Raw genomic sequence first — 25794 nt, 5'->3', positions numbered from 1 at the left:
GAGGGAGGAAGAAAGGAGGAATGAGAGAGAAAATTAGCAGGAGAGATGACGAGAGGGAAGGAGAGTGAGTGAGAGGGAGGAAAGATTGGACGGAGGGAAAAATTCTAGATACCTGAAACAAAGGATAAGCAAGCTGATACTGTAGTTACCTAGGGGCATATACTGGACCCAGGTATAGGCTGTAATATGTGGGAACTGGAGTTGCAGTCTCACACTTGGATAGAGGATGTGGCCTTGGGTTAGAGAGATAGGAGTTAGAAAAACTGTCTACTTGGTCAGGAAGGCCACAGAGAAGCTTACTGTTTTTCAGATATATATGTTGGAGAAAGGAAAGGGAGGAGAGGGGAGGGAAGGGAACGAAAAGGAGAGAAAGAAAGAGAGAGAGAGATTTTCTCAGTTAAAAAAAGTCAAAATTAAACCTCTAACAGGCACAGATATAAAGTCTGAATGTACATTGCCTATATGGTATAGTAATCCTAACCAAGAAGCTGATGTGGAACTAAAGGCTCTGGACCATGGAACCCCTTGATTGTCTGACAGAAGCAAATGCAAAACCTCTTTGAAGGAACTTTTACACAGTCTTTGGGGTGAAGAATTTCTATGGAGTAGGATAAAGACACAGCCCTAAATGAAAATAAACTCACAATAAAATATTAGAAAATACTTTTGAGATATAACAACTCTAGAGAAAGAGTAAGAAGACATAAACAGAAGGATACCCAAAACAATCTGAAAGATACATTATAAGTGTATTTGAAATAAAGGGATTTTTAAAAGAATAAAAATCATAATAAAAGACTAAGGCTGTGAAAAAAGAGGATGAATTTGAAAAAGAATCAGATAGAATTTCTATAGATAAAAAGTATAGTTATTAAAATCAGTGACTTGGTTTATACTTTAAAAACTGATTAAGTACAGTTAAACAGAGAATTAGTGAACAGGAATATTGAGCTGGGGAAATTACTCAGAGTAAGTAATGAGAAGTAAAATGATGAGAAGTAAAAATACGAAAAGTGAATGTCCTGTGATTAATCATACTCAATCACGCTGTATCCTGTTACGATATACCTAGTTAGGAAATAGAAGAGGTGACTAGTTTTTTTTTATAACATAATTGAGTTTGTGTAGCAGAAGTCATTGCATTTGGCTATATGTACCATATAAAATATTTGAGTTACAGTTTCCGTGCTGTACAGTGGGAACTTTAGCAAGCTTAATCCTGGTATTACAGATTTATATAGTGAAAGATTACTAGACCTCACAGCTTGTTCTCAAGCAGTTTACCTGTTCATTTTGGCTAAGAATGAAAACCAAAAAGAAAAGACATCTTTAAACCACAGGTTATTTTTTTTTAAAAACTCACAAAACCAGAAACTAGAGCAGGGGTGACCCTACCCAGAAGTGGCTTGTCGGGCCTTGATTGTTTAGATTTATGACTTTCTAGGGGAAAAAAATGACATACCACAAGCTTGACTGGATTTTTATATTTACCTGATACATTTTCCATTATTAGAATTGTAAGATATCTACATTATGAAAAATATTAGTGGCCAGTTTTTCTGACCTCAAACAGTTTACATTGAATCAGTCTTCCTCAGCTAAGTTTTATTATTTTAACTCTTGATTCAAAGCTGGCTTTTATTTTTAAAATTTTCATTCACATTGGCAAATAAGTAGAATAAAGTACCTACTTAGCCTTTCTACTAGGAATTTCTATGAACATTGTCAACCAAATCTTGATTTTTTTTATTATAGATGCAGTGAATGGGACTCGTTAACAAATTGATATGTATGACAGGGAGTCCCATTTACTGTGAAGCAGTTGTAAATATTAATTTGGACAAGAAAATTGCTTTCATAAGAATTAATGATTTAAAGTGTTCTATTAGACTATGTAGATTAATATTAACTTCATTTATGAAATTTAACTTCAGATTTTAGAATAGAATACAATTTCATAAAATATTGTTTATCCTTTTTTTCTGTTGGAAAAATATTTTAGTAAAGAATTTAGTAGTATATGGCATTTTAATTAATTTGGAGTTGCATCAAATATACTAATCCTACATGGAGGCATACAAACATAAAGTTGCATCAGGTTGCCCTTTATCAGTACTATAAAGAACATTTTTTGTGTTGTTTTATAGCTGTTTGTGAAGATTATCACAATATGATATCAGCCCAAGCCAAAGTGCTACATGCTTCACCGTTTAGATTGTGTATTCTGGAAATAGGCAGATTAATGAGATCACCTTTAAAACAACCTCTGTTACCCAACTCTCAGTGCCTATTAGTTCACCTGTAATTGGTAGGCTGTGGAACTTTTTCATACTTCTATTGAGCATATCATTTAAAAGATAAATCAAATTGCAATTAAATGATTAATAACCACAATCAAAAGCTCCAGAATATATCCAAGTAGTCAAACCCAAGGATAATGCAGAAAAAAGAAAAGATAACATGTAGCTCCGAGCAACTAAAGAATTGTGGATCTTTTTAGAGCATTCTTCACCAGGAAGAGTAGCAAAGCATTTACAGTTATGTAAAGATAGGTTATAGCCTTTGATTTACCCATTCAACCCTGAGGCACCAAGTATTTGAGTTCTTAACTTTCATTACAAAATGCAGTCACTTGTGTGGTTGTGTTAAAGGCAAAATGGTTTAACTCATAACCTGAGGGTTAAAAGTCTAGTTTCTATACACCTCTCCCTTAGAAAGCCATAAGCTACAGTTAGGATAAGATTACAGCTCAAGACTTTTATGAGATGGTAGTTGATTTAGCAATTGAAGCATGGATGGCATTCTAGAATTCTGTATAGTTTGGTCCGTCTTTTGTGAAAACTGTTGAACTGGAGCTTTGCTAAGAATGGATATAAAGATAAGGTAGATCCAAGTACTGTTGAAAACAGTATTCAAACCCTGTGAAAAGATAAAATTACATTAGTTATTTGATCTGGGATAGTTTATGTAATGATGAAAAGTCCTACAATTTTATCCAACTGTAAATATTTTTTCAAAGTAAAATTGGTTTTGCAATCCATTTTATATATCAGCTAAAAAATGTACATCTTCTCTTCATTATTTTAAAATTACTTCCTATTCCCAAAGAGATTGTATCAAACAGATCTTAAAATTCATGAGTGAATCTTACTCATTTTTCAGTTGCTTTCACCACCACTAATTGCCTTATATAACACATTTATGAAGCTGGTTATGACTGTTCATCTCAAAAGGGTGACTAATGCTACAATAGTAAGATATTATCAGTATAGATATGTTAAGATATATCTGATTTATATGCCATGTTTTCATTAAGGTTAAAAAATATAAAAAGAATGTGGTTTGATAAATACTGAGGAAATAAATGATTTGTTAAAATTGTCTTAATTAACTTTTCCATATAGATGAAAATGTGGGAGGTGAAATAAAAATATTAACAATATGGGCATCCCCACTAAGGAATCTTATCACCATTTATGGAATATAGATATCTTCATAGTTTGGGGAAAAAAATCCCCTTTCCCTTTATCAAAGTAAAAATTCCATAATATAGAACTATAGCTGTATGAAGAAAGAGATAAAGATAGGCCTAACTTGAACAAGAGTTACACTGCTCCTTGAGAGCTTATCAAAGTCAATCATAACAGGAAAAAACATAGATGATGTTAACATATAAAGGTTCAGTATATGCAAAAATGTATTCATACCATCACATTTGTTAATCTGAATGGGATAATAATAATTTGTTAAGCATTCACCGGGTGTCAGACAGTATTTCATTTAATCTGTATAACAAGTTAGGTAATATTATTATTTTTCATTTTATAGCTGAAAATACTGAGGTACAAAAAGAGGATATAGTTTGAATCTGTGTACATACAGAATAAATAAACTGTGGAGCCAAAATTCTGGTCATTCTCACTCCAGTGTCTGTGATCTAACCATACCATGTTCACTGGCTCCTTCTGTGATGGAATCTGAGAGCACATGTTCTTTCCTTTGTTCCCATCAGAGGAAACTTAGGAGCTCTCAGTTCCTGATTGAGTACTAGTTTTAATGGCTTAAGAATACCTTCTAAGCTAAATAAGATAAGGGTTAACACTGTTGACAGTACGTAATGGGCAAAGGGCTTCATTACACTGTTGTCTGTATATTTATGTAGGAAATTTCCCATAATAAAAAATTGTGTTTGTTGTTTTTTATTAACAAATAATTTTTGACCACTTAACTCATTTTGGTTGGGAGTTGTTCAGTGAATCTTCATGTGAGAATTAATTACATTGCATATTCTTTTTTCTTTTCTCATGGTATTTTTACAGAAGAGAGGTACAGCTATGTTTGTTTTCCATTCTGTAAAAACTACTTATTCATTATTTTTCCTAAGTCATGTTATTTCTTTTCTAGAATGAATATCACCTAATCATTCTGAAATTACCTGTACTTGTTTCCAAACATTCCTATCTCTGATGTATGAGTCCTGAGATAGTTAAAAAATAATAACAAATAACTACTCCCCATTCCTACCTCACATCCAGCACCACCACTCTGTATCATGATTTTAACCAAGAGGACTGAATTACATACAGCTTAAATCAGCACAATTTTATTGGATTCAATATTGCTAAGATTGCATATCTCAGGCTGGGGATGTAGCTCAGTGGCACTGTGCCTGCCTGCAAGTGCAAGGTCCTGAGTTTGATCCCCAGTAATACAAAAAATAGAAAAGAAAAGAAAAGATTACATTTCTCTCCAAGCTAATTCATACATTCATTTATACATTGATAGTAACTACTATCAAAATCCTACCATTTTTTTTTAAGAAATTGACAAGCTGGTTTTAAAATTTATATCGAAGGACATAAGAACAAAAACCACCAAAATAATATTGAAAAAGACAAAGTTAGAGATTTTATACTAACTGATCTCAAGTCTCAATCAAGATAATGTACTCTTAGCTAAAGGACAGACACAGATTAATGGAACAGAAGACAGTATCCAGAAATAGACACACATACGTGGTCAATTGATTTTCAACAAAAGTGCCTAGGTAGTTCAATGGGAGAAAGCCTTTTAAATAAATGATGCTGACTCATTTTATAGCTATATAGGAAAAAAACAATAACCTCAATCCTACTATACACAAAAACTAACTCAAAATAAACCATATACCTAAACAAAGAAGACAAGATTTTAAACTTTTAAGGGAAAATATAGAAAAAACTTTGCAACTTTACAGCAAGCAAAGTTCTCTTAAATAACATGTGAAAGTGTGATTTGTAATATAAAAATGATAAAATTCTGTTCCTCAAAATGTAACTTTTGCTCTTTGAAAGGCACATTTAAGGAAATGAACAGATAAACCATAGACTGAGAGAAACTACTTACAAACCATATATCTAACAAGCAGCTTATACCTACAATATATTTTTTAAATGTTAAAATATACTAATAAGACAAAAAAACTGTGGATTTTAACACAGTCCAAAAGACATACAAAGGGCCAATAAAGCCCATAAAAAGTTTGATATTACTTGTCATCAGAAAAATGAGTCAGAACCATAATAAGATCCATTTCACACCCACTAGAAAGGCCAGAGTTAAATATCATACCAGATATAGTCGAAGATGTGAAGCAACTTGAAGTCTCCTTCCTACATTGCTGATAGTAACATACAGCCCAAATGGTGCAGCCTTTTTGTAAAACAGTATGACAGTATCATCTAAATTTAAACATACATTTATCAAATGACACTGTAATTCTACTCCTAGATTTTACCCAAGAGCAATGAAAATATATATCCACAGTAAGACTTATTTTGAATATTCATCAAAATACTTATTTACAGAAGCCAAAAACTGGAAGCAACTAAAGTGTCTATCAACTAGTAAAAGAATAAACAAATTAAGAGTATATCCATACTATGGGATACTACTCAGTAAGGTAAAGGAATACTGAACAACACAGATGAACTGCAAAAATATTTTCTAAGTGAAAAAAACTCAGACATAAAAGACTACATATAATATGGTTCCATTCATGTGAGTTTCTAGTAATAACAAAACTGTGGTGACAGAAACCAGATACTGCTGTGTGGTACTTGAGGAGAAAAACTGACTATGAGGGACATTCAGATACTTTTTAGGGCTATGGAGCTGCTTTGTCTTGATTGCAGTAGAAGTTATATACTATATACAATATCAGAGTAATTAAACTGTATACCCCAAGCTATGCATGGTGGCACACACCTGTAATGCCTGAACTTGGGAGGGTGAGATGGGAAAATCACCATGAGTTCAAAGCCAGCCTGCACTACATAGTGAATTCAAGGCCAGCCTGAGCTACATAGCAATACCCTGTTTCAAAAAGCCAAAATAAAAAGTAAATAAATAAAGATAAACTGTGTACCCCAAATGAATTTTACTATATATAAAGTATACCTCAACATAGCCACTTTTAAAATTTTGTCATTACTAGTTTCCAAGATGAGTTGACTACTATTTTCTAAATTGCTAAGTCTTTTGAATATTATAAACAACATCCTATGGAATTTTCTTGCTTTATTATTTACTTATCCTTGACTTTTAAAAATTGATTCTTAAGGCTTCTTCATGGCACAGGGTTTTTTTAATTTTCTGTTTCTTACACATTCTTGAAAAGTGAAATCAAGTTATTGGTCCATAGTAAAGGAAACCACGTATAAGGGGCTACACAGTATATATTAAAATGAGCATGGTTGAATCTGTTTTGAAGCTTGTAAACTTGACTTATTTGTGACATGAAGCAGCTGAATTCATCTATATCAGCCTTTCCATTTATTTTAAACTTCTCACTACAAGTAAAAGTTTTCAGTCATTTGTGGCTGTAAATCCAAGAATATGTCCCTTCTCTCCTGTGTTTGTTTTAAACATTAGACAGTTCTAAGGATACTCATCAGAATTTCCCTTACGATTTTACAAAATTCTCCCATGTGGAAATGGCAGGAAAGAAGTACCATTGACTCTCTAAATTCAGTGGAGCAGGAGATTCCAAGAGTGTAGCAAATACTCCAGTAGCATGTGAGGCTGTGGGGCCAAATTTGCCGCTACCTTCTTATTTCCTCTCTCCTATTCCATTATTCATTAATTTACTTGATTATCTACTTGTATCAAACTGCTAGCATTTGTCAGTCAAGCACTCTCCTAAGTGCTGGGGAAATAGGACTTCTTTAAAGAATTTAATGTCCAGTCAGGGTTAAAGAAGACTAAATAGAAAATTACCGTAAAGTGCCATACACAGAAGTGCCCACTGGTGCTCCAGAAGCTCAAAGGGGGAGCATCCACACCTGACTTAGTGACTGGAATCAGAAAGGGTTTATGAACAAAGTGCCAACCAAGCCGAGACCTAAAGAATGAGCAGGAATTAAGCAAGAAAAATTAATTGAGAAATGGAGAGAAGAATGTTTTTAATGTTTCGGAGAGAATGAGCAGCAAGTGGAAAGAGTGGTTGGCTGAGCGTGGGGGGCGACATCAAGTAAACAAAAACTATATGAGTTAAAACCCAATGAAAGCACTGAAGGTGGATGCAGCAGAGGAGGTGAGAGACAAGATTAGAAGGGAAAGCATTAACTGCCTCCGACAAGGATGCTCAGGTTGTTAAGCTGCTTGGTCTTTATACTAGAACAATGCAAATCCATTATAGGATTAAAAAAGGAGATATTCAGAGATATAACTCAAAAGAAAAATATGAAGTTGATTTTGTAAAATCTCTTATAAGAATCATCTTAGATACACCCAGTACGATAACATCATCTCTTTGCTAGTGGTTACTAAGCATATGTGCCTCAAGTATTATTTCTGTATTTATTGGCTTCTTTTTCATTAATGTGCTCAATTTTTATCATTTACAGCTGTCAGTATTGGAAATGGAGCTGGACACACAGTATTTGAATCCATATAAAGTTATTTTTAAAACTAATTACTCCTTTCAGTTTCCATCAAAATCATGTTAAATAGCCACAAAAAATTTCTTATATTACATATTTTTGTTTAGCAAATCTCTTGAAGAAAATGATTGATTGATTGTTAATATATTTATTACACATTCATAATGTTCCACAAACTAGGTAATAATGAATTAAGTAACAAACTGAGACTTGAGTAGAAAGATGACCAGTGTTCTTGATCATGTCTCACTTGTTTTGGTTTGCCAGCCAAAGATAAGAAGAAATAGGTTGTTTTTGTTGCCTTATTTTTAGTCACAAATTTTCATTCATAGATACCTGTAAAGTATTTCAAAATGTTAGGTACTTCGGTTTTTTGAGGCAAAACTGTTTTAAAACCAGGATGTTAAATAATCATCATATAGAAGTATTGCAGGATTAAACCATTAAGGACTACACTACTTACTCCAAGAGTATTCTACTATTTTTCAGAGGAAGAAGCTGCTCCAGATAGTGCTGTAGCTGAATACAGAAGAGAAAAACAAAAGTATGAAGTTTTGAGGAAGCAACAGGCAAAGAAAGGAACTTCCCGGGAAGACCAGGTAACTAAAAACCAAACTCCGTATGTAATTCATTGCCTTTTTACAGTCTTCCAGGATTATAAAACAGAACCTAATTTGATTATATGACGGGTAGGCACCATTTCCCTAAAAAGAATAAGGATATATTCAGATATATTTGTGTAGGGAACAGTACTAAGGACCTCAGCCACTTGTATAAGGGTCCAAATTCTAAAATTCTTTGAAGACATTAGGGGAAAAAGCCTGAAACTTTCAAGTTTGAACCTAGTACTCCCATATCAAGCATAGGAACTTGTAAAAAGACATGACCTCAGAAATTCAAATAGAAGTGAATACTATGAAATGGAGAAGTGGCAATTCCAAATGATCAGAGGCTCTCTCCGCATACCAATTAAGCCAACTCAGCTTGAACTTGTATACTGCCTAGAAATAAGGCATTTGGTCGACTAGTTGATTTTGTAATAAAGCCCTGTTTTTTGCAAGTAATTCTTGAGTCTTAAATAGTAATAGGAGAAAATTGTCAGAAATCAAAAATGAAAAGAGAAAACTAGCTCATTAATTTAGGAACCAGCTGTATATGCCACATAGTACTTGATAAAACCAGTCTCTTTAGCATCCTTTCATGTTGAAAACGTAGGGGGCAAACCAAAATCATTTATCTTTGGTGTTGCTATGGATATAGAAATAAAGATATGCCATTTTAAGCAAAGAAATAAAGCAGGCAAAATAAAAGTAAATTAAAAAGCTTTAGCGTATTTAGTTAAATTAATTAATCAGAAACTATATTATAAATGATACCTAATTACTGGTAAGGAAGGATCATGCATCAGTACTTAGCATGAAAATAATGATAGGGAGAATTCAGCAAGAAATCTGGTGTAGGAAATTTTAATTACAGAGTACTAACTTATTTGCAACTTTCAAAAGAAATGGAACATCAAATGAAATTAAGAAAAAATGCATTATTGACTTGTTTTCATGGAGTCACATAGTCTTCTGAATGGCAGCTGTAGAAACTATATTATTAAAGATGATAAAGATAATGTTTATTCATACATTTCTTTTTTTCTTCCCTCAAAGCAAATAATTTTAAGAACTTGTCATGTACTAATTACTATATTTTGTGGTCAACAGGCAGACACATCCCTGCTGTATTTCAGCTATGGGGGAAAAGAGCCAATTAAGCTAGTAAAACCAGTAAAAGGAAGTGAACATTGTGAAAGGATAAGTGCAGGAAACTGTGTAAATGTATAACAGTGAGACCTAAACATGGCCAAGAATATAGGAAGATCTGAGAAAATTATTGGTCAGCTGAATTTAAAAGGTTAAACAAGAGCTACCCAAGTGAAACAGAGGCAGGATGTGGCTAGACAAAAGAAATGGTACGAGAAGCTTCTCCTATCATTGCTTTACAAAGAACTAAAAAATGTTAACTATGACTAACATAACTAAGAGAAGAAAAGTCATGAGGCTGAAGTAAGCAGGTGTCAGTTCATACATTGTTTGAGCCATGTTAAGAATTTAGTTGACCTAAGGGCAATGAGGATCTGTTGACAAAAGGAAATAACATGATTTCATTTGCATATGGGGAAGATCCCTCCAACCTGGCAGTAGTGTGGAGAGTAGACTGGACCCAGGGCAGGGCCAGCGGAGGCCAGTGGAAAGACTGTTGAGTATAGAATGTGAACAGAATCTGCTAAGGTGAGGGGCCTTCAGAATAACTTCTCCACGCAGAGTGAAGTCTCTCACTGTTCTGAAGAGTTATGTGGTAAGTGGTTAGCCATTCATTCCTTCAGCAAAAGCCAGAAGACTGAGTAATTACCAGCAGATGCCAAGCAGAAATACTTCCATGTAAATGCTATCTTCTTCACCCTATAATGTGCCCTGGTATTTTTGTGGTGTCTTATTTTCTGCCCAGTGTCTTCTCTTGCTTTAGAATGCAGACAAAGTCCAGTCTTGAATGTTGAAACCTAGAGAGGCCAAGAGGATATTTTTGTTTGTTTTTTGGTACCAGGGATCAAACTTGGGTCCTTGCGCTTGCGAGGTAGGCGGTGGAACCACTGAGCTAAATCCCTGGCCCCAAGAGGATGTTTTTTATTTGTGAGTGAATGTCTGTAGCATGTTAATTGGCTCCAAGAGAAAACTGCTTTGCCACTTTTAATTCAAGGAGGAAGATCCAGTCCTAGTGTAATTTTCTTGGAAATTTTATGTCATTCTACTAAGAAATGTTCTTTGTTTTCATTGTTTTTTATGCCCTCAGAAAAGACATTACCAAGTGTGCAAATTTTACCATTAAAGACAGAGTTTTTAAGATAAAGATTAGATATAGAAATATATATGGAAATAAAAATGTATATAATGTAAATATAGATACAGGAACACTTACATACACCCAAAGCCTTGAAGAATATACACTGAAATTGTTAGCAGTGGTATTGAGTGATGAAATAACACTTGTTTTTGTTTTACTTCTATTTTCCCATTTTTCCTTATTATAAAGCAAATAAAAGTGAATGATAGAATATTTTAATAAATGACGTTTAAAAATAAGGAATTATTATTTCAAGAGTTTAGTTCTATGGTGTCTACAATAGAAACATAAAATGCCCAACTCATAACATTCTTAGTACCCCTCAAAATGTTGGCATTTATAAATTTTACCCAAATTCATCTCATCCAGTACCTATAGTAATGTGGATATTTTCAGCTGTTTTTTATGTGAGCATTAAATTTTACAGAAATACCTGAAGCACTTTTCACAATCATTTTGTAGCAATAATTGCCTTCATTTCATACAGATATTTTGATATCTCTTGTTCATTAAGCTCAGGTTCTAGTCTGCCAAAACCTATTTAATTCATTCATGAACTGTAATCTTAATGATATTCTGTAAATAAATTCTGGATCCTAAGAATTTATTGTTATGCTTTATTATACTTGCTATTGTGGGCTGGGACGTAGCTCAGTGGTGCTGCGCCTGCCTGGCAAGTGCAAGGTCCTGAGTTCGATCCCCAGTACCGCCAAAATATACATAAATTATACTTGCTGTTTACATGTTGAACTACTATTAATACATGTCCCCCATATTAAGTATGAGAATATTAATATTGAATTCAACAGACAAAAATTATGATTATGCCATTGTTATTTTAGACAGGTAGTTTATCTTTTAAACATATCAACATAATATTTGTATCCTTCTCACGTAACAGTAGAATGTGCCCCTGTGTGTGTGTGTGTGTGTGTGTGTGTGTGTGTGTGTGGTAGTAGGGATTGAACCCAGGGATTTCACAGTGAGTTACACATCTCCAAATCTTTTATTTTTGAGACAGATTCTCACTAAATCACTAAGTTGCCCAAGATGAGCTTAAATATAGGATCTTCAGCCTAGGCTTCCCAGAATGCTAGGATTGCAAGCATGTGCCACCATACCCAGCATACAATATTTTTATGTGTATATAATATTAAATAATAGCATAAAAGCATACTTTTTACCAAAATTGCTTTTTACCAAATTTAAGTAGTTCTTTACTGACAGACCTTTAAACATGTCTCCATTTATATGAATATTGCTATGTAAACCATTTTGTGCATTTTAAATTGTTTTTCCTAGAATATATCCCCAGGATTGAATTTACTGAATCAGAAGGAATGATCATCTTAAAGTTTCTAATACATGTCAACAGCCTTCTAAAGATATTTCAGGAAGGCAGGTGCCCAGCAGGGGCGGGGGCGGGAGGGGTCCGGGGCTGGACTGCAGAGGCGGGGCTCGTCTCCCGCAGCTGACAGGGAGGATGCGAGCACGAGCGTGCGCGCCCACGTGACAGCCTCTATAAGTGTGCTCAGGCCGCTGCTCGGCTCCCGCCGCGCCTCCCGCAGGCCTCGCTGCTCTCCCGGCCTCTGAGGTCTGGGGGTCTCGAGGTACAGAGCTGCGTCTGAGACAGCCGCCCGCGCCCAGACGGCACCATGGCAGATAGGCCTTTGTGACACTGACCACAAACGATGCCTATGCCAAAGGTGGCCTGGTCCTAGGCTCCTCTCTTAAACAGCACAGGACCACCAGGAGGCTGGTTGTGCTTGCCACCCCACAGGTCTCAGACCCTATGAGAAAAGTTTTAGAGAAAGTCTTTGATGAAGTCATCATGGTAGATGTCTTGGATAGTGGCAATTCTGCTCTTCTCACCTTAATGAAGGCCTGAGTTGGGTGTCACGCTGACAAAACTTCACTACTGGTCACTTACACAATATTCAAAGTGTGTGTTTATGAATGCAGATACTCTGGTCCTAGCAAGTATTGATGATCTTTTTTAGAGAGAATAATTATCAGCAGCACCAGACCCAGGGTGGCCTGACTGCTTCAACTCCAAAGTCTTTGTCTATCAGCCCTCAGTTGAAATGTATACCCGGCTGTTACACCTTGCTTCTGAGCAAGGTAGCTTTCATGGTGGGGACCAGGGCTTAGTGAACACATTTTTTAGCAGCTGGGCAACAACAGATATCAGAAAACACCTGTCATTTATTTATAACCTAAGTAGCATTTCTATATACTCCTATCTCCCAGCATTTAAAATGTTTGGTGCAAATGCCAAAGTTGTACATTTCCTAGGAGGAGTCAAACCATGGAGTTATACTTATGATCCCCAAACAAAAAGTGTTAAAAGTGAGTCCTGTCATCCCACCAAGACTCATCCAGAGTTTCTTCACTTGATCTTAGCCAAAAGGCCGAGAAGCAATCATCCAGAGTTTCTTAATCTGTGGTGGGACATCTTCACTACCAGTGTCTTACCTCTGCTTCAACATTATGGACTTGTCAAAGACACCTGGTCATACAGAGATGTGGAACATGCCTCAGGAGCCATATCACACCTGTCCCTTGGGGAGAACCCAGCTGCACCACAGCCTTCTGTATCATCAGAGGACAGGAAGGAGCAGTGGGAACAGGGCCAGGCTGATTACATGGGAGCAGACTCCTTTGACAACATCAAGTGAAAACTTAACACCTCCAGTAGAAGCACTGCCATTTTCCTGTGATCGCATCCTTTCACAGGAACTTCTTTCTGATATTTAGCATCTAGAGCTGGGTTGAGAATAGTCTGTTGCAGGTGTTACAGGCTTTCACTAAAACTCATCAGATGAAGGGTTTTTGCACAAGACAGATGAGAACTGGGCAGAAGTTGTGAAGCTGTACTTCTACTATATGGACAGTGTTGTTTTATAACCCTAGACTTATTTATTTATTTCAGAAATTCTCAGTTATGCTGATTGCCAACATATGTAGTAAAGAAAACCCAATATTAAGCTACAAAGATGGTTGTATCAATGTGTAGAACCAAGTTCCAAATCCATCTCCCTTCAGAACAGGACATGGCTTCTGCACCTTGCTTTTTATACCCATCAGGAAAGTTGCATTTTAGGATTGCCCAGGGGTTATCAGAGTGATAATTGTGTTTCAGGTAAAGGCAACCTTTGATAACACTGCTGAATGATTCATAACTTATCAACAAATGACGTTAGCCCATTTTATCTCCTATGTCTGAATATGTTCACCAGTTTCCTATACACCATAAGGCAGCATGCTGAAATGCTTTCGTTCAGTTCTGTATATGTGAAAATAGCAGTGTGCTCTCTGATGGTTACCTGCAGTTAATACCCTGTATGAAAAATAAAGACTAATTGCCAAAAAAAAGATATTATTTCAACTTACCTACCTTCCAGCGATTAATGAGTTCATCATTTCACCTTCCGCATATTAATATTTTTATGTTTTTTGGAAATTTGTTAATTTGTTTTTTATTTATTATTTTTATATAAAATAATATTTGTAGGTGGTGTTTCATTTTCTATTCCATATGTCTTAGTGAATTATGTTTAGTAGACATTAAAAACTTAACTAAGCAGGGAATGTTGGCTCACACTTGTAATCCCAGCACTTTGAAAGGCTGAGGCAGGAGGATCACAAATTCAAGCCCAGCCTAGACAACATGTTTACCTCGCAAGACCCTGTCTCAAAATCAAAAATTTGAAAAGGGTTGGAAATGTAGCTGGGTGCAAAGACCAGGGTTCAATCCCCAGTACCATGAAAAAAAATTAAGAGCAAATATTTCTTAAAGTTGCAATGTCTTCTATATAAGCAGATTTAAAGTCCCAAAATCAGAAAAATGGAAAATGGTGAACTACCTCTGAGGGAAAATTTCAGTGCAAACCCAAACAGGACAGTGTCAAAGTTTATTAATATCACTATTGTAGCCTGAAGGCAGTTTTGTTATTTTCCTTCAAACTCAAACATTTATCTAAGTATTTTATATCCAAGTAGTATATTTTCTTTTCTACCAAATTCAAGTATCTATTTTAGAATTTACATTTATATTTTTATTTTAGAATTTACATTTTACATTATAAAAAACTTACCAGTCTAATTGTTATTTCAGACTCTAGCACTGCTGAACCAGTTTAAATCTAAACTCACACAAGCAATTGCTGAAACTCCTGAAAATGACATTGCTGAAACAGAAGTTGAAGATGATGAAGGATGGTAAGACTTTGATTTCTTTGTATTAACCATAAACAGGCTCAGATTAGAGATATGATAGGGACATTTCTACTCTGTTATCCTTTTATTTTTTTAGTCTTTACTGCCATTGGTATAGAGCCTCAGCATTCTTTTGCTTCATTTCAGTTCGTATAAAGTGAAATAAACATACCAAGTACCAAAGAAACATTGATGATGTGTTCCCAGTGTTGTGCTAGCCAGTAGAAAGTGTGCAAGAAGTACCTGACACTATCCCTGTCCTAAGTAACTTCTGAAATTATGGAAAAGATATGAGTCAGGTTAAACAGCTAGGAAACAATCCTAAAAGACAAAAGATCAATATCTTTAACACTTTCCTACAAACTTAGTAATGCCTTTCATAATCCTAACTTCCTCTTTCAAGTTTATGATCTACAAGATCTTAGCAACACATACATAGTTAATTTTATTTTTATTTTTGGATATTTTTCAGCTTCTAAAGATACCAATAAGAAATAAATTAATGATGTGTGCGTGTCCTGTGCTTAGAACTTTAACCTATGCTGGCAAAAAAAAAGAGAGAGAGAATAAAAATCCCGTTTTTCCCTTATCATACCCCTCTGTCCTCAAGTTGACTTTATGTGCAGTATATTAGGCCTCCCCACACCTAACTGCCTCCACCTCCCACAGCACCCTGGCTCAGGCACATCTCAGCAAGCAAGCCAGTGCATCACCCCCCACACATGACTCACCCTCTGGAGCCTCTGAACCATCACATGTACCATTACCCCAACACAGAATCATGGCCTCAGGGCTCCCTGCCAAGCAGCATCTCCCCTATTTCAAAACTGTTCAACACTCCCATCCTCCAGGAAACCAGTCAGCAAGATTTGTTGAGCACTAACAAATCTAGAGAGTGGAGGAAGGAGGGCTGAGACGCACAGTAAAAAAAGACATAAAAACACTTATTAAGAAAACATTTAAACAAGTAAGACTCTGCAACTGTAAGAAACTTTAATCAAAAGGACTGAAAAAAATGATTTGAATGGAGTGAAACCTGCCTAATGTCGGACCCTGAAAGTACTTGTCCACTTCTCATTTAATTTATAGTTTCCACATGATCTGGGTTATGATGCCAATTTTTATAAAATCTTCAATCTCTTGTAGCAGGTTTCTATTACTTAAGTTTTTGTTTATATTTAAATTCAAAGTGGCTTGAAGGCAGAAGCTGGCTCCTCCCATAGTTCTGTGCCAAAGGCAAAGGCTCAGTGAGTGTTGATTGACCCATAGAGATAAATGCACATTGCATAGAAGAACTTTCTGTTTTTTATATGACTAGACAGGTTTAGTTTTATTTTGGATTCCTTGAATGTCTCAAAATATCTTTCAAATGTTTTAGGTTCAGCCACCACACAAAAAATGTTTTGCCAAGTTCTCTTCCCCTTATTTTTGAATTCATATGCATTTTTTAAGGAAATATGACCCATGTGTTTCTGATTCATTTACACTTAACTCATCAAGATGGTGTTTTGTAAGAGCAGTTTGATGCCCAATAAGTTTTTTTAACCTTTTTATAAGCCATTTAAGCCCTTTTTTATTGAACAGGAAAGTCACCAACAAATTAAAACCCCAGAAGTTTCATTTGAAACTCATAACCCACAGGATTCAAATTTACTTTCAACTTGGCAAGACCATTTAACTTCCCAAGGTTCTTCCTAGTCCTTGGTTCAGTATTCTCTCATTTTTGAATTCCTCATTATCTTCAGATATCAATCATATGTTTTTAAAAATGTCATTATTATTTTAGATGGGATTCAACCATACAATCAACGTTCCATCTAACATCCTCATTAGAAAGTTAAACAAATAGGAAAACTTCACCAGATGTAGGAGAAAAAAAATCCCTGGTCAGTAATGTTGGCTAATTCTTCATCTGAAGAAAAAAATAAGTGGTAAAAAAGGAAGAAGTAAGTTAAAAGAATCTTTAACAGTTCTTCAGGGAGTTTATTTCTGCTTTCAGTTGCAATCTTCTAGACAGAAAGTCAAATCTGTATACTGGGCACCTACAGAATATTTTTGGCATTTGTCTTGTCTAACATCTAATAAAAATATCTTTAGTGTTCAAGGCATTATGCATAATGCAAAATCACACAGAATTCATATGACCCTTATGTTGTACCTTTTTACTGCAATATAGACCACTGAATTTTTGTAACCTTAGAAACAACAATATCATGTGTGTGTTCATAAACTAGTGCAGCTTTATCAAGTTTGCGGTCCTTTAGATCCTTTCTCATAAAGTATATTCTGCCCAAGAAAGGAATATTATACTTTAAATGATTTATAGCAAATGCTTTGAGTGCATGGCATGTGTATGTGTGTTATGCATAAATTACATGGTTCCTAGACCATTTTGTAGATCATGGTTGCCACTTTTCTAAGTAAAAGTCAGCCAGTATGTTATACCATACTGAGTCTGTTATCTGAGGTAAAATGATTACTTCTAAGACATTTTTATGTGTCCACATGAGTGGCCACACACTGAGGGATCATTTTCATTTTCTGTCAAGATAGAAACCATTACCAATTTGTTATGTTTTCTTTTACTTGGCAAACTATTCTATTTGCATTTTTGGCTGAGCTGCTGTATTGGCATGGCATACAACAGACATTTGGGTACCATTCAGCAGCATTCTACTTTTTATGCAACAACAACAAAAAAAGTAGGAGAGAGGAAAGAAAGAAAAGAAATATGATTCTATTGTAAACAGTGTGTATGCTGTTTGATAATTATTCCCAGATTTCACTGTCTAACAAGGCACATTAAAGAAGTGTTATTTGTAGATCTAAGCTGAAATGTCTGATAGAAATTTTTCACTCAGAATTATTGATTCTTCCTTTGTTCAGCTATGTACTGCCACTATTTGGTGGCAGTAACGGTACCAGATTCTAGTTTAGCAGCTAGAATAGTTTCTTTGCCATATATTCTCTAGTCCCACAGCATCACATACTTTACAGATATAGAACCCTTCCTCAAGCATGGCTTTAGAAAACAGATGTGACACATGGAAGGAGGCAGCAGGCAAAGGATTCATCTGACCATGTGGATGAAGTCCATATGCCACTTTGTGCTTGGTTTGATAAACCTTGATTAGCTCCCAAAAAAGTTTTTAGATAGCTGTAGCTAATAAGGCAGTGAAGAGACTTCGGAAATAGAAAGCCACCTGTTCCTTACACTAAATCTAAAACCTGTTAGAATAGACTAAAATCTTGTGAATGCTAACTGCTCAATAATATGTTCTATTGAAAGTTTCTTTTCAGGTTGTTAAACATAAGATTATTTTAAAACTTTGCAATAAATATACATGATAAAATAATAATAAAATGGCTCATCTGCCACATTCTCTCTTCCTTTGTCTGTCCCCACCACCACTTTCCTCCACAGTACACACATTAAGTATATATTATAAAAATTTGAAAAGCCCTAATAATTGCATAGTTTCCTTCAGAAAATATTTTAATGACTATTATATAAGTAAAAGATATTCTTTATAGAAACATCAGACTATAAATTCCTTCAAAAGAGGTAAATAAAAATCACTTGGGATTTCAAACTCAAAAATACTATTAATGTGTGGATATTAATTAAAATTTTATATTTAATATATAACAGTATATGTTTATATTAATTTATACATAAGAATTTATACCCTTTCAAACGTGTCTATGTACATACATACTTTAAGTAGAAATAAGATCATATAGTAAAATTGTATAACTTGCTTTTTGTCCTCCACAATATACAGTGACTACTTCTCTTTGTCATACATAATTTTATGATATAATTTAACATTTTGTATTATGTGATGTTTCATTATATGATAAACTACAATATACTTTACTATAATTTTGTACATTTAGGCTTTTTCTAACTTTTAGTATTATAAACAGTGCTATAAGAAAAATTTTCCTGGGCTGGGGATTTAGCTCAGTGGTTGCGCCGCCTGCCTTGCAAGTGTAAGGACCCAAGTTCAATCCCCAGTACCAAAAAAAAGAAAAATCTTCCTATGTATGTCATTGCCCATTTTCTGAAAATAAATTTTTAAAACTGGAATTACTTCATCAGTGAATATGCGTGTTAGGTTTCTGCTAAATATTTTCAAGTAGTCCTCCCAAAAATGTCATTCCAATTTATACACCCAAGTAAATATCATTTAAGACTTGCCTGTAGGGCAGTTAGAATTTGAAGAATTAATTAAGCTTCTTTGCAGTGCTTAGTGAAAGAAAGTAACATTTTAGAAGAAATATTTTACCTTTATACAACTTTTAAAAATACATATACAGTCTGGTTTGCTTTTGTTTTTAATAAAACTGTACTACTTTCAACATAGCTTTTCTTCTCAGGAACCTCATCTCTAAGTATTTTTATCCTTGGTTCTGAAAAACTCTGAAAGATAATCCTGTGATCAGAACTTTTGGCTATGGATTTTCTTTTTCATTTTTATTACTACACCTTGGCTTATGTAAAAATCAGTTTTATCCATCAGTCAGACAATTTGTTTCTGCTAGAGATTAGAGTCTTGAAAACCAAGATTTGGCCTGAAAAAAATTTAAAATCTTCCCCTGGAGTTAGCATAATGTAGAAGCAACAAGTACCAAGTTGTCTGAGTAGCCAAAATAGTGAAATATTAGTGATGTAGATTTTTTTAAAAGATTATTTCTTTTAGACCTCATTCTAAGACACCATTAATGAACATAGCTTCATCTTATTGCTTGCATTGGTAAACTTTTACATACCTTTTGTATGTAACACATACTGTCATCTGTGTACAGTTTGGTCATATATTTAGTACAGGATACAAGACAACAAATTAATATGTTAATTATAGTTTCCACTTAACTCAAGCAGGACATTGCCAGGCATAGATAACAAGTTGACGTACATTAGGACAAATAGAGATATAAGGATATACAGTCTTAGAATAATGAAGGCTCAGATTATCCAGGTGAGAGAATTTCTTCAACCTTTAGTATTACCTATTCAGGAGTTCTCAGATTTTTGGTCTCTGGACCCTTAAAGGTTCTAAAATTTATTGAGAACCCCAGAGACCTTTGTTTATATAGGATATAGATATCAATATTTACCATTATTAGAAATCAAAACTAAAATGTTTTAAATCACTTTAAAAGAATAATAAATCTATCACATATGAACATAAATAACACACTTGTTAAAAATAATTTTACCTGAAAAACAAAAATTTTACAAGACGAATAGCATTAATTTATACTTTTTTGTAAATCCTCAGACTGGTGTAACAATAGCTGGATTCTCATATCTGCTTCATTCTGTTTTGATCTCATATATCATGTAGTCTCTGAAAAGTTCCACTGTCCACTCATGAGAGGCTAAGAATGACAAAGTCAAATAATTATCTTAGTTCTCTTACAAAATAATTTTGACCTTGCGGACAAATAACTGCTGAGCTAAGTCATCTCTAATTGTGTGTGTATGTCATGATGTTCCTTATTTATCAGAGATTATAGTCCAATCTGTAGCTCCTAAGCAGCTTTTTTTTTCAGGTTCCAGTTTGTGATCCTTCTTCCCAAGTAGTACCAAAATGACATTTTCTGAATTGAATGTGCTCAGCATCACTGGCACAGGCCTCCTACAACAAATCCTTGCCTTTCTTTCAGCAGACCCTCACTAGTTTTGTTTTCACATGATCTGTGGCATGCCCTTTGTTTTTCATAAGTTTTTCACTTATGTAGTATTATTCAAATATATTCTTTTATTTTTTGTTAGGTTTTAACTTTCTTTACCTCGGTATTTTTTCTTACTGATTTGTGATTCTTTATATATTCTGGTGACCATAGTTGTTATAACTGTCTGTTCTAGTCTATGACTTCTTAAGGTCATGCTGAATTACTTGTATTTTCACAAGCACATTATATTCTCTTATCTGGGACTTTGCACATGCTGTCTCCTCTTCTTAGAATACCTCACTACCATTTCCCCTCCTTCATCCTCCTTGATTCACTTGGCAAACACTTAGTTTTTCTTGGGGTCTTAGCTTTGATATAACTCCTCCAAAATGCTTTCCTATCTGTGCACTGTTCATTAGTCACACTTTGACCCTTCCCATACATGAGTGTTTCACAGTTTCCTTTGTCTAAAAGTCCCCCTTCTGCAGTGCTTAATGGTGACCTAGCAAAATCCTAGCCATTTTTCAAGACTACTTGATATTCTCAAGAGAAGTGTTCTCCCAGATTTTAGAAGTTAAATGTTTATTTGGATATTGAAAGTATCTTACAATACTTATAGTTTTTGTGATTTTTTTTATTACTTCTATTTGTGCCTATCCTATTGAAATAGATTATCATAGTAATATCTTATTGATTCCAAGTGCTTCATATGCCTTAACTCATTTGACTACCTCATTAATTCTGTGAAGTACTAATCTCTTGATTTTGCTTATGCAGTGAGGTGTTAAATAATATGTAGTACTTCGTCTAGCATCTGACAAAAAGTAGACTTTCAAAACTATTCATTGACTTTATGTGCTTGGTATCTGTTTAAGGAAAGCAGTATTTGAATATATACAACAGTTAGCATTGTTGAGCTGAAAATCCAGTTTGAGAGCCAGCAGGCACAAATGAGCATGGAAAAAAGTTGTGATTAACTTTTCCTTTGTCTTTCAGTTGCTTCACTTGTTGTGGTGAACAATCCAGTAGTAAATTTTAATCTGATCTGTGTTTATTTTCTTCTCTATTTCCTTTATGATGAAATATCTGTTCGTCTTTTTTTTATTCATTAATTTTATTGGTACATATTGGTATACAATATGATGACATTCATTATTGGGAATTTGTACCTTTACATGATATATCTTGGTTTTGTTTTTTCTTCCCCATTCCCGTGCCCTCCCTTCAACCCCTCCACCCCTCCCTACTTAAAGACTTTGTTTCTGTTTTTTCCTTTTCTCATATTTTTTCCAAAATATGTTCAAGTCTTTTGCCCATTTTTTAATTGGGTTGTTTTCTTACTGTTGAATTTTGAGAGTTCTCTATGTGATCTAGATTCAAGTCCTTTATCAGATATATGATTTTTCTCCCCTACTATTGTGTTTTTAATTTTTTCTTAAACTTCTTTTGTTTATTTTTTTTTGATGGTATAAGCAAATTTATTTCTACGGTAGAAGCATTTATTATAGTTATAGAAAAATAACACTATTTCAAAATCAGGATAAGTAAGCAGAAGTATATTTTTCTCTTGCATACCCATACTCAAATGTCAACATGATTTCAAGCCATTCTTAAATTAACAAGAAACACAGAGAATCAAGGTAGTATATCAATAGGAGATGTATTAAAGCTACATATTAGCCCTGGAAATCAGAAAACACAAAGTGAACTTGTGCAGCCATTTTTATCAGAATCACCTGGACTGTGGGAAAAAAAGCACCTTCAGGACATTGAAGGCAAATCACCAAGGTAAGCCTGACCTTGGCCTCAAAATACCAAAAGGACTGAAGATACAAACTTTGTTCCTCAGAGAAGAGCAAAGACAAAATATGCTGCAATATAAAACATCAGCAATTTACTCACTGTGTGACTTTAAACTTAAGATTCAGAAATAGATACTACATACAAGACTGTTGTACAGATTAGGTCAAATAGTGTGTGCTAAGTGCTTCTCCTATCCCTAGCACACAGCTATTATCTTTGTCCCAGTATCATCATTAGTTGATACAAAGTATATTCTCCCCCACTTCCCACTGCCAAACAGCTGTTCTTTTATATTTTAAAAGTCAACCAACCATTCACTGGGTTCAAGCTTATGGACTACTGGTACCATTTTTACTTCCTTCTACCATTCTCTTGCATAAGATTTGAGTATATGATTGAAATTATAATTTTCATAGTAGAACTAAGATAACAATTTGAAGAGAAGGGGAACTAAAGCTTCAAAATAGTTGCTTCTAAAGCATCAACAGATGAAAGAACTATTTTTCAAAGTAACTCATTTTAAATAATTTCAGATGTTCCTTGTATTATTTTCTATCAGGCAATTTGTAAATGGAAAAATGGGAATAAAACACCTATAATTTTCATCATTTCCTATATTCAACATACTACACAGTAATATTTCATAGTTAAAAGTTTTTGGCCATTTTATAATCTACCCACTTAAGTATGTGAGGTTTTAATATTCTAAAACTATACATCATAGCAATAGAGGTGCACAGTTAGACTAAGACAGGGTTTCTCAAACTTGATACTAATGATATTTTGGGTTGGGGAATTCTTTACTGTGAAAGAGGGGTGACTGGTGCATTGCAGGTCGGTTAGTAGCATCCCCAGCCTCTACACATTAGGTGCCAGAAGCCATTTGCCTCCCCCTATCAGTTATGACAACCAAAAATATCTCCACATTGCCAAATGTCTTTCTGCGGCCCAAATCACCTCAATTGAGAACCACTGGACTAGAATTTTATACAGACATAATTGTAAACTCTGGGTACACAGATAATACAAGACTCTATATAGTATTACTAATGTGAAGAGTCTAGCACAATAATTCTCTACTCTGTTTATATTAGGGCACAGAGTTTTTATACAATATACTAAAGCATACCGCTATCCACATATAACTACCTTTACCTATGGAAAACACTGACATTAGGAAAAGAACACTGCTAAGCCCAGCAACTACCTTTATGTCATCTGATACGAGAAAAATCTAGTTTATATAAACATTCACTAAGACCTAAAAACATCACTGCAAGTGTCCCTCTTTCTGAATTCGAAGTCTCTCTTTTTCCACTTGCAAGCGTTCTTTTTCAATCTGCAGCCTCTCAGATTCGAACTTCAAAAATTGCAGCCTTTCTTTTTCCAGCTGCAAGCGTTCTCGCTCAAGTTTTAGCTTCTCTGTTTCTATGTTCTGTGGCTGAAGTAAGGACTTTTCTTCTTGGCCAAGTTCATTTTCCAAGGACGGTTTCTCGGAACTGACTATCTATAACCTTAGCTTCTCTCTCTCAATCTGTAGGCGCTCCTTCTCCAGCTGAAGCCGTTCATGCTCCATGTCTAAGTGCCGCAGCCTTTCTTTCTCTAACTGCAGGCGTTCCTTTTCTACCTGCAGTCTCTCAGCCTCAATATCCAGTCGTCGTTTTTCCAACTCTAGTTTCTGTTTCTCTATGCTTACAAGCAAATGGGGATCATCGTATGCAGATCTAGATGGTGTTGCATTAAGTGTAAAAAAACTCATCAATGTGGGGGAAATCAGGAAGCTCATTTTCCCTCCTGGGATCTGGTATCACAGATGACAACATCTCTTCTTCCTCAATCTCAAATTCAGAACTCTGGGGATCCCTTTCTTTCTCTTCCACTTTGACCTCTGTTAAGGATCCACCTGCATCCCTGAAATCTGCTACATTTTGCCAGTCAAAATTTACATCATTTCAGAATCCAATCTTTTCATCTATCTCTTCAGTGAGAGAATCATCTAAATCAGATGTGGGAAGGGGAAATCCAGAACCCACCAGCTTAATGTTCGCCTTCATCCTCTTTCTCTTCATAAGTGCTCACCAGTCAAGGTACCTTCTTTTCACTTCCATCCCTGTTCTCTGTTCTCCTTCCCCTACAGCATTCACACACTGTGCAATCTCCTCCCAAGCCATTCGCTTCATCACATTTATTGTTGTATTGAGCTGCTTGAAAAAATGACTTCTTTCCTTTTGGTAATTTCTTTCAAAAGAGTCTGAGTTTCTTGAACACTAAAATTGCTTTTCCTTTTTCTTTTCAACTGCTTCATTTTTCAAAACTTGAATGCAGTTTTAACAATTAGAGAAGATGTGAAAAGAACTTGAGGAGTGCTGAACAGCACAAAAACCAAGGACAATCCCCTGTTGGCACTTGGATCAAATCATTGGGTTTTCTATCTAGAAGTGGAGGCAAGCTGGATAATTCCTGTGACTCGGGTGCACCTCCACAGGGTCACCCCTCAGGGTGGTAGAAAAGAGATGCTTCATTGATTCCCCACCCACCAACTTCTCCCTCTCTATTTATTTATTTTATTTTATTTTATTTTATTTTTTTGGTACCAGGGATCGAACTCTGGTCCTTGTGCTTGTGAGGCAGGTGGCAGAACCACTGACCTAAATCCCTGGCCCCTCTATTTATTGTTCTTATCAAGTCTCTTTAACAGAGTAAAGCTTTTTGTAATTATGAAGTTCAATTTATTGATTGTTTTCTTTTATGGATTATGCTTTTGCTGTCATGTTTAAGAATTCCACATAAACTGAGATCACACAGATTTTTCTCCTAAGCTTTCTTTTAATGTGTTATTGTTTTATACATTACATTTAGATCAATATAATATCCATTTTGACTTTTTTAATATAAAGTATGAGCCTTAGGTCAAGGTTCAGGTTCTTCATATAGTTTTCCAGTTGTTCCAGTACAGTTGTTAAAAAGACTGTCTTCTCTACTGAACTGCTGTGCAGTTTGTCAAAGATTATTATATTTACATACATCTTTTCCTGGTCTTTGTATTCTGTTCCATCAATCTTATGTTTATCTTTTCCCCAGTACTATATTAGCTTGATTATTATAGCTCTATGATAACTTTGAAGTCAAGAAGTAGGATTCCTAAAACTTTATCCTTCTCTTTTTCGAAATTGCTTTGGCTATTCTAGTTCTTTTGCCTTTCCATAGAAATTTTAGAATCCATTTTCTATCTACCAAAAAAAAATTGGATCATTAAGTTTGCTGATCAGTCTGAGGA

General features: G+C 34.8%; 1 protein-coding gene and 3 pseudogenes across 1 annotated transcript in view; 2 read left to right on the top strand and 2 right to left on the bottom strand.

Annotated features, from left to right (window-relative positions):
• Positions 1–25794, top strand: part of Cwc27 (CWC27 spliceosome associated cyclophilin) — a 203285-nt gene that overhangs the window by 153521 nt on the left and 23970 nt on the right. The window contains exons 12-13 of the mRNA XM_004862876.3: positions 8412–8521; positions 14929–15032. Coding sequence (XP_004862933.1) covers positions 8412–8521; positions 14929–15032 — 214 coding nt within the window. The remainder of the gene's footprint in view (positions 1–8411; positions 8522–14928; positions 15033–25794) is intronic.
• LOC106010916 (glycogenin-1 pseudogene) lies at positions 10275–14917 on the top strand (annotated as a pseudogene).
• LOC147824434 (U2 spliceosomal RNA) lies at positions 13087–13234 on the bottom strand (annotated as a pseudogene).
• Positions 23788–24822, bottom strand: LOC101716566 (myb/SANT-like DNA-binding domain-containing protein 4 pseudogene; annotated as a pseudogene).

The sequence above is a fragment of the Heterocephalus glaber genome, unplaced genomic scaffold (genome assembly GCF_053883595.1).
Source record: "Heterocephalus glaber isolate CG9 unplaced genomic scaffold, H.glaber_assembly_v1.0 deba00001543, whole genome shotgun sequence".
In the NCBI taxonomy this organism is placed as follows: Eukaryota; Metazoa; Chordata; class Mammalia; order Rodentia; family Bathyergidae; genus Heterocephalus; species Heterocephalus glaber.
The sequence above is the reverse complement of the archived record's forward strand: the minus strand, read 5'-3'. Positions and strand labels throughout refer to the sequence as shown.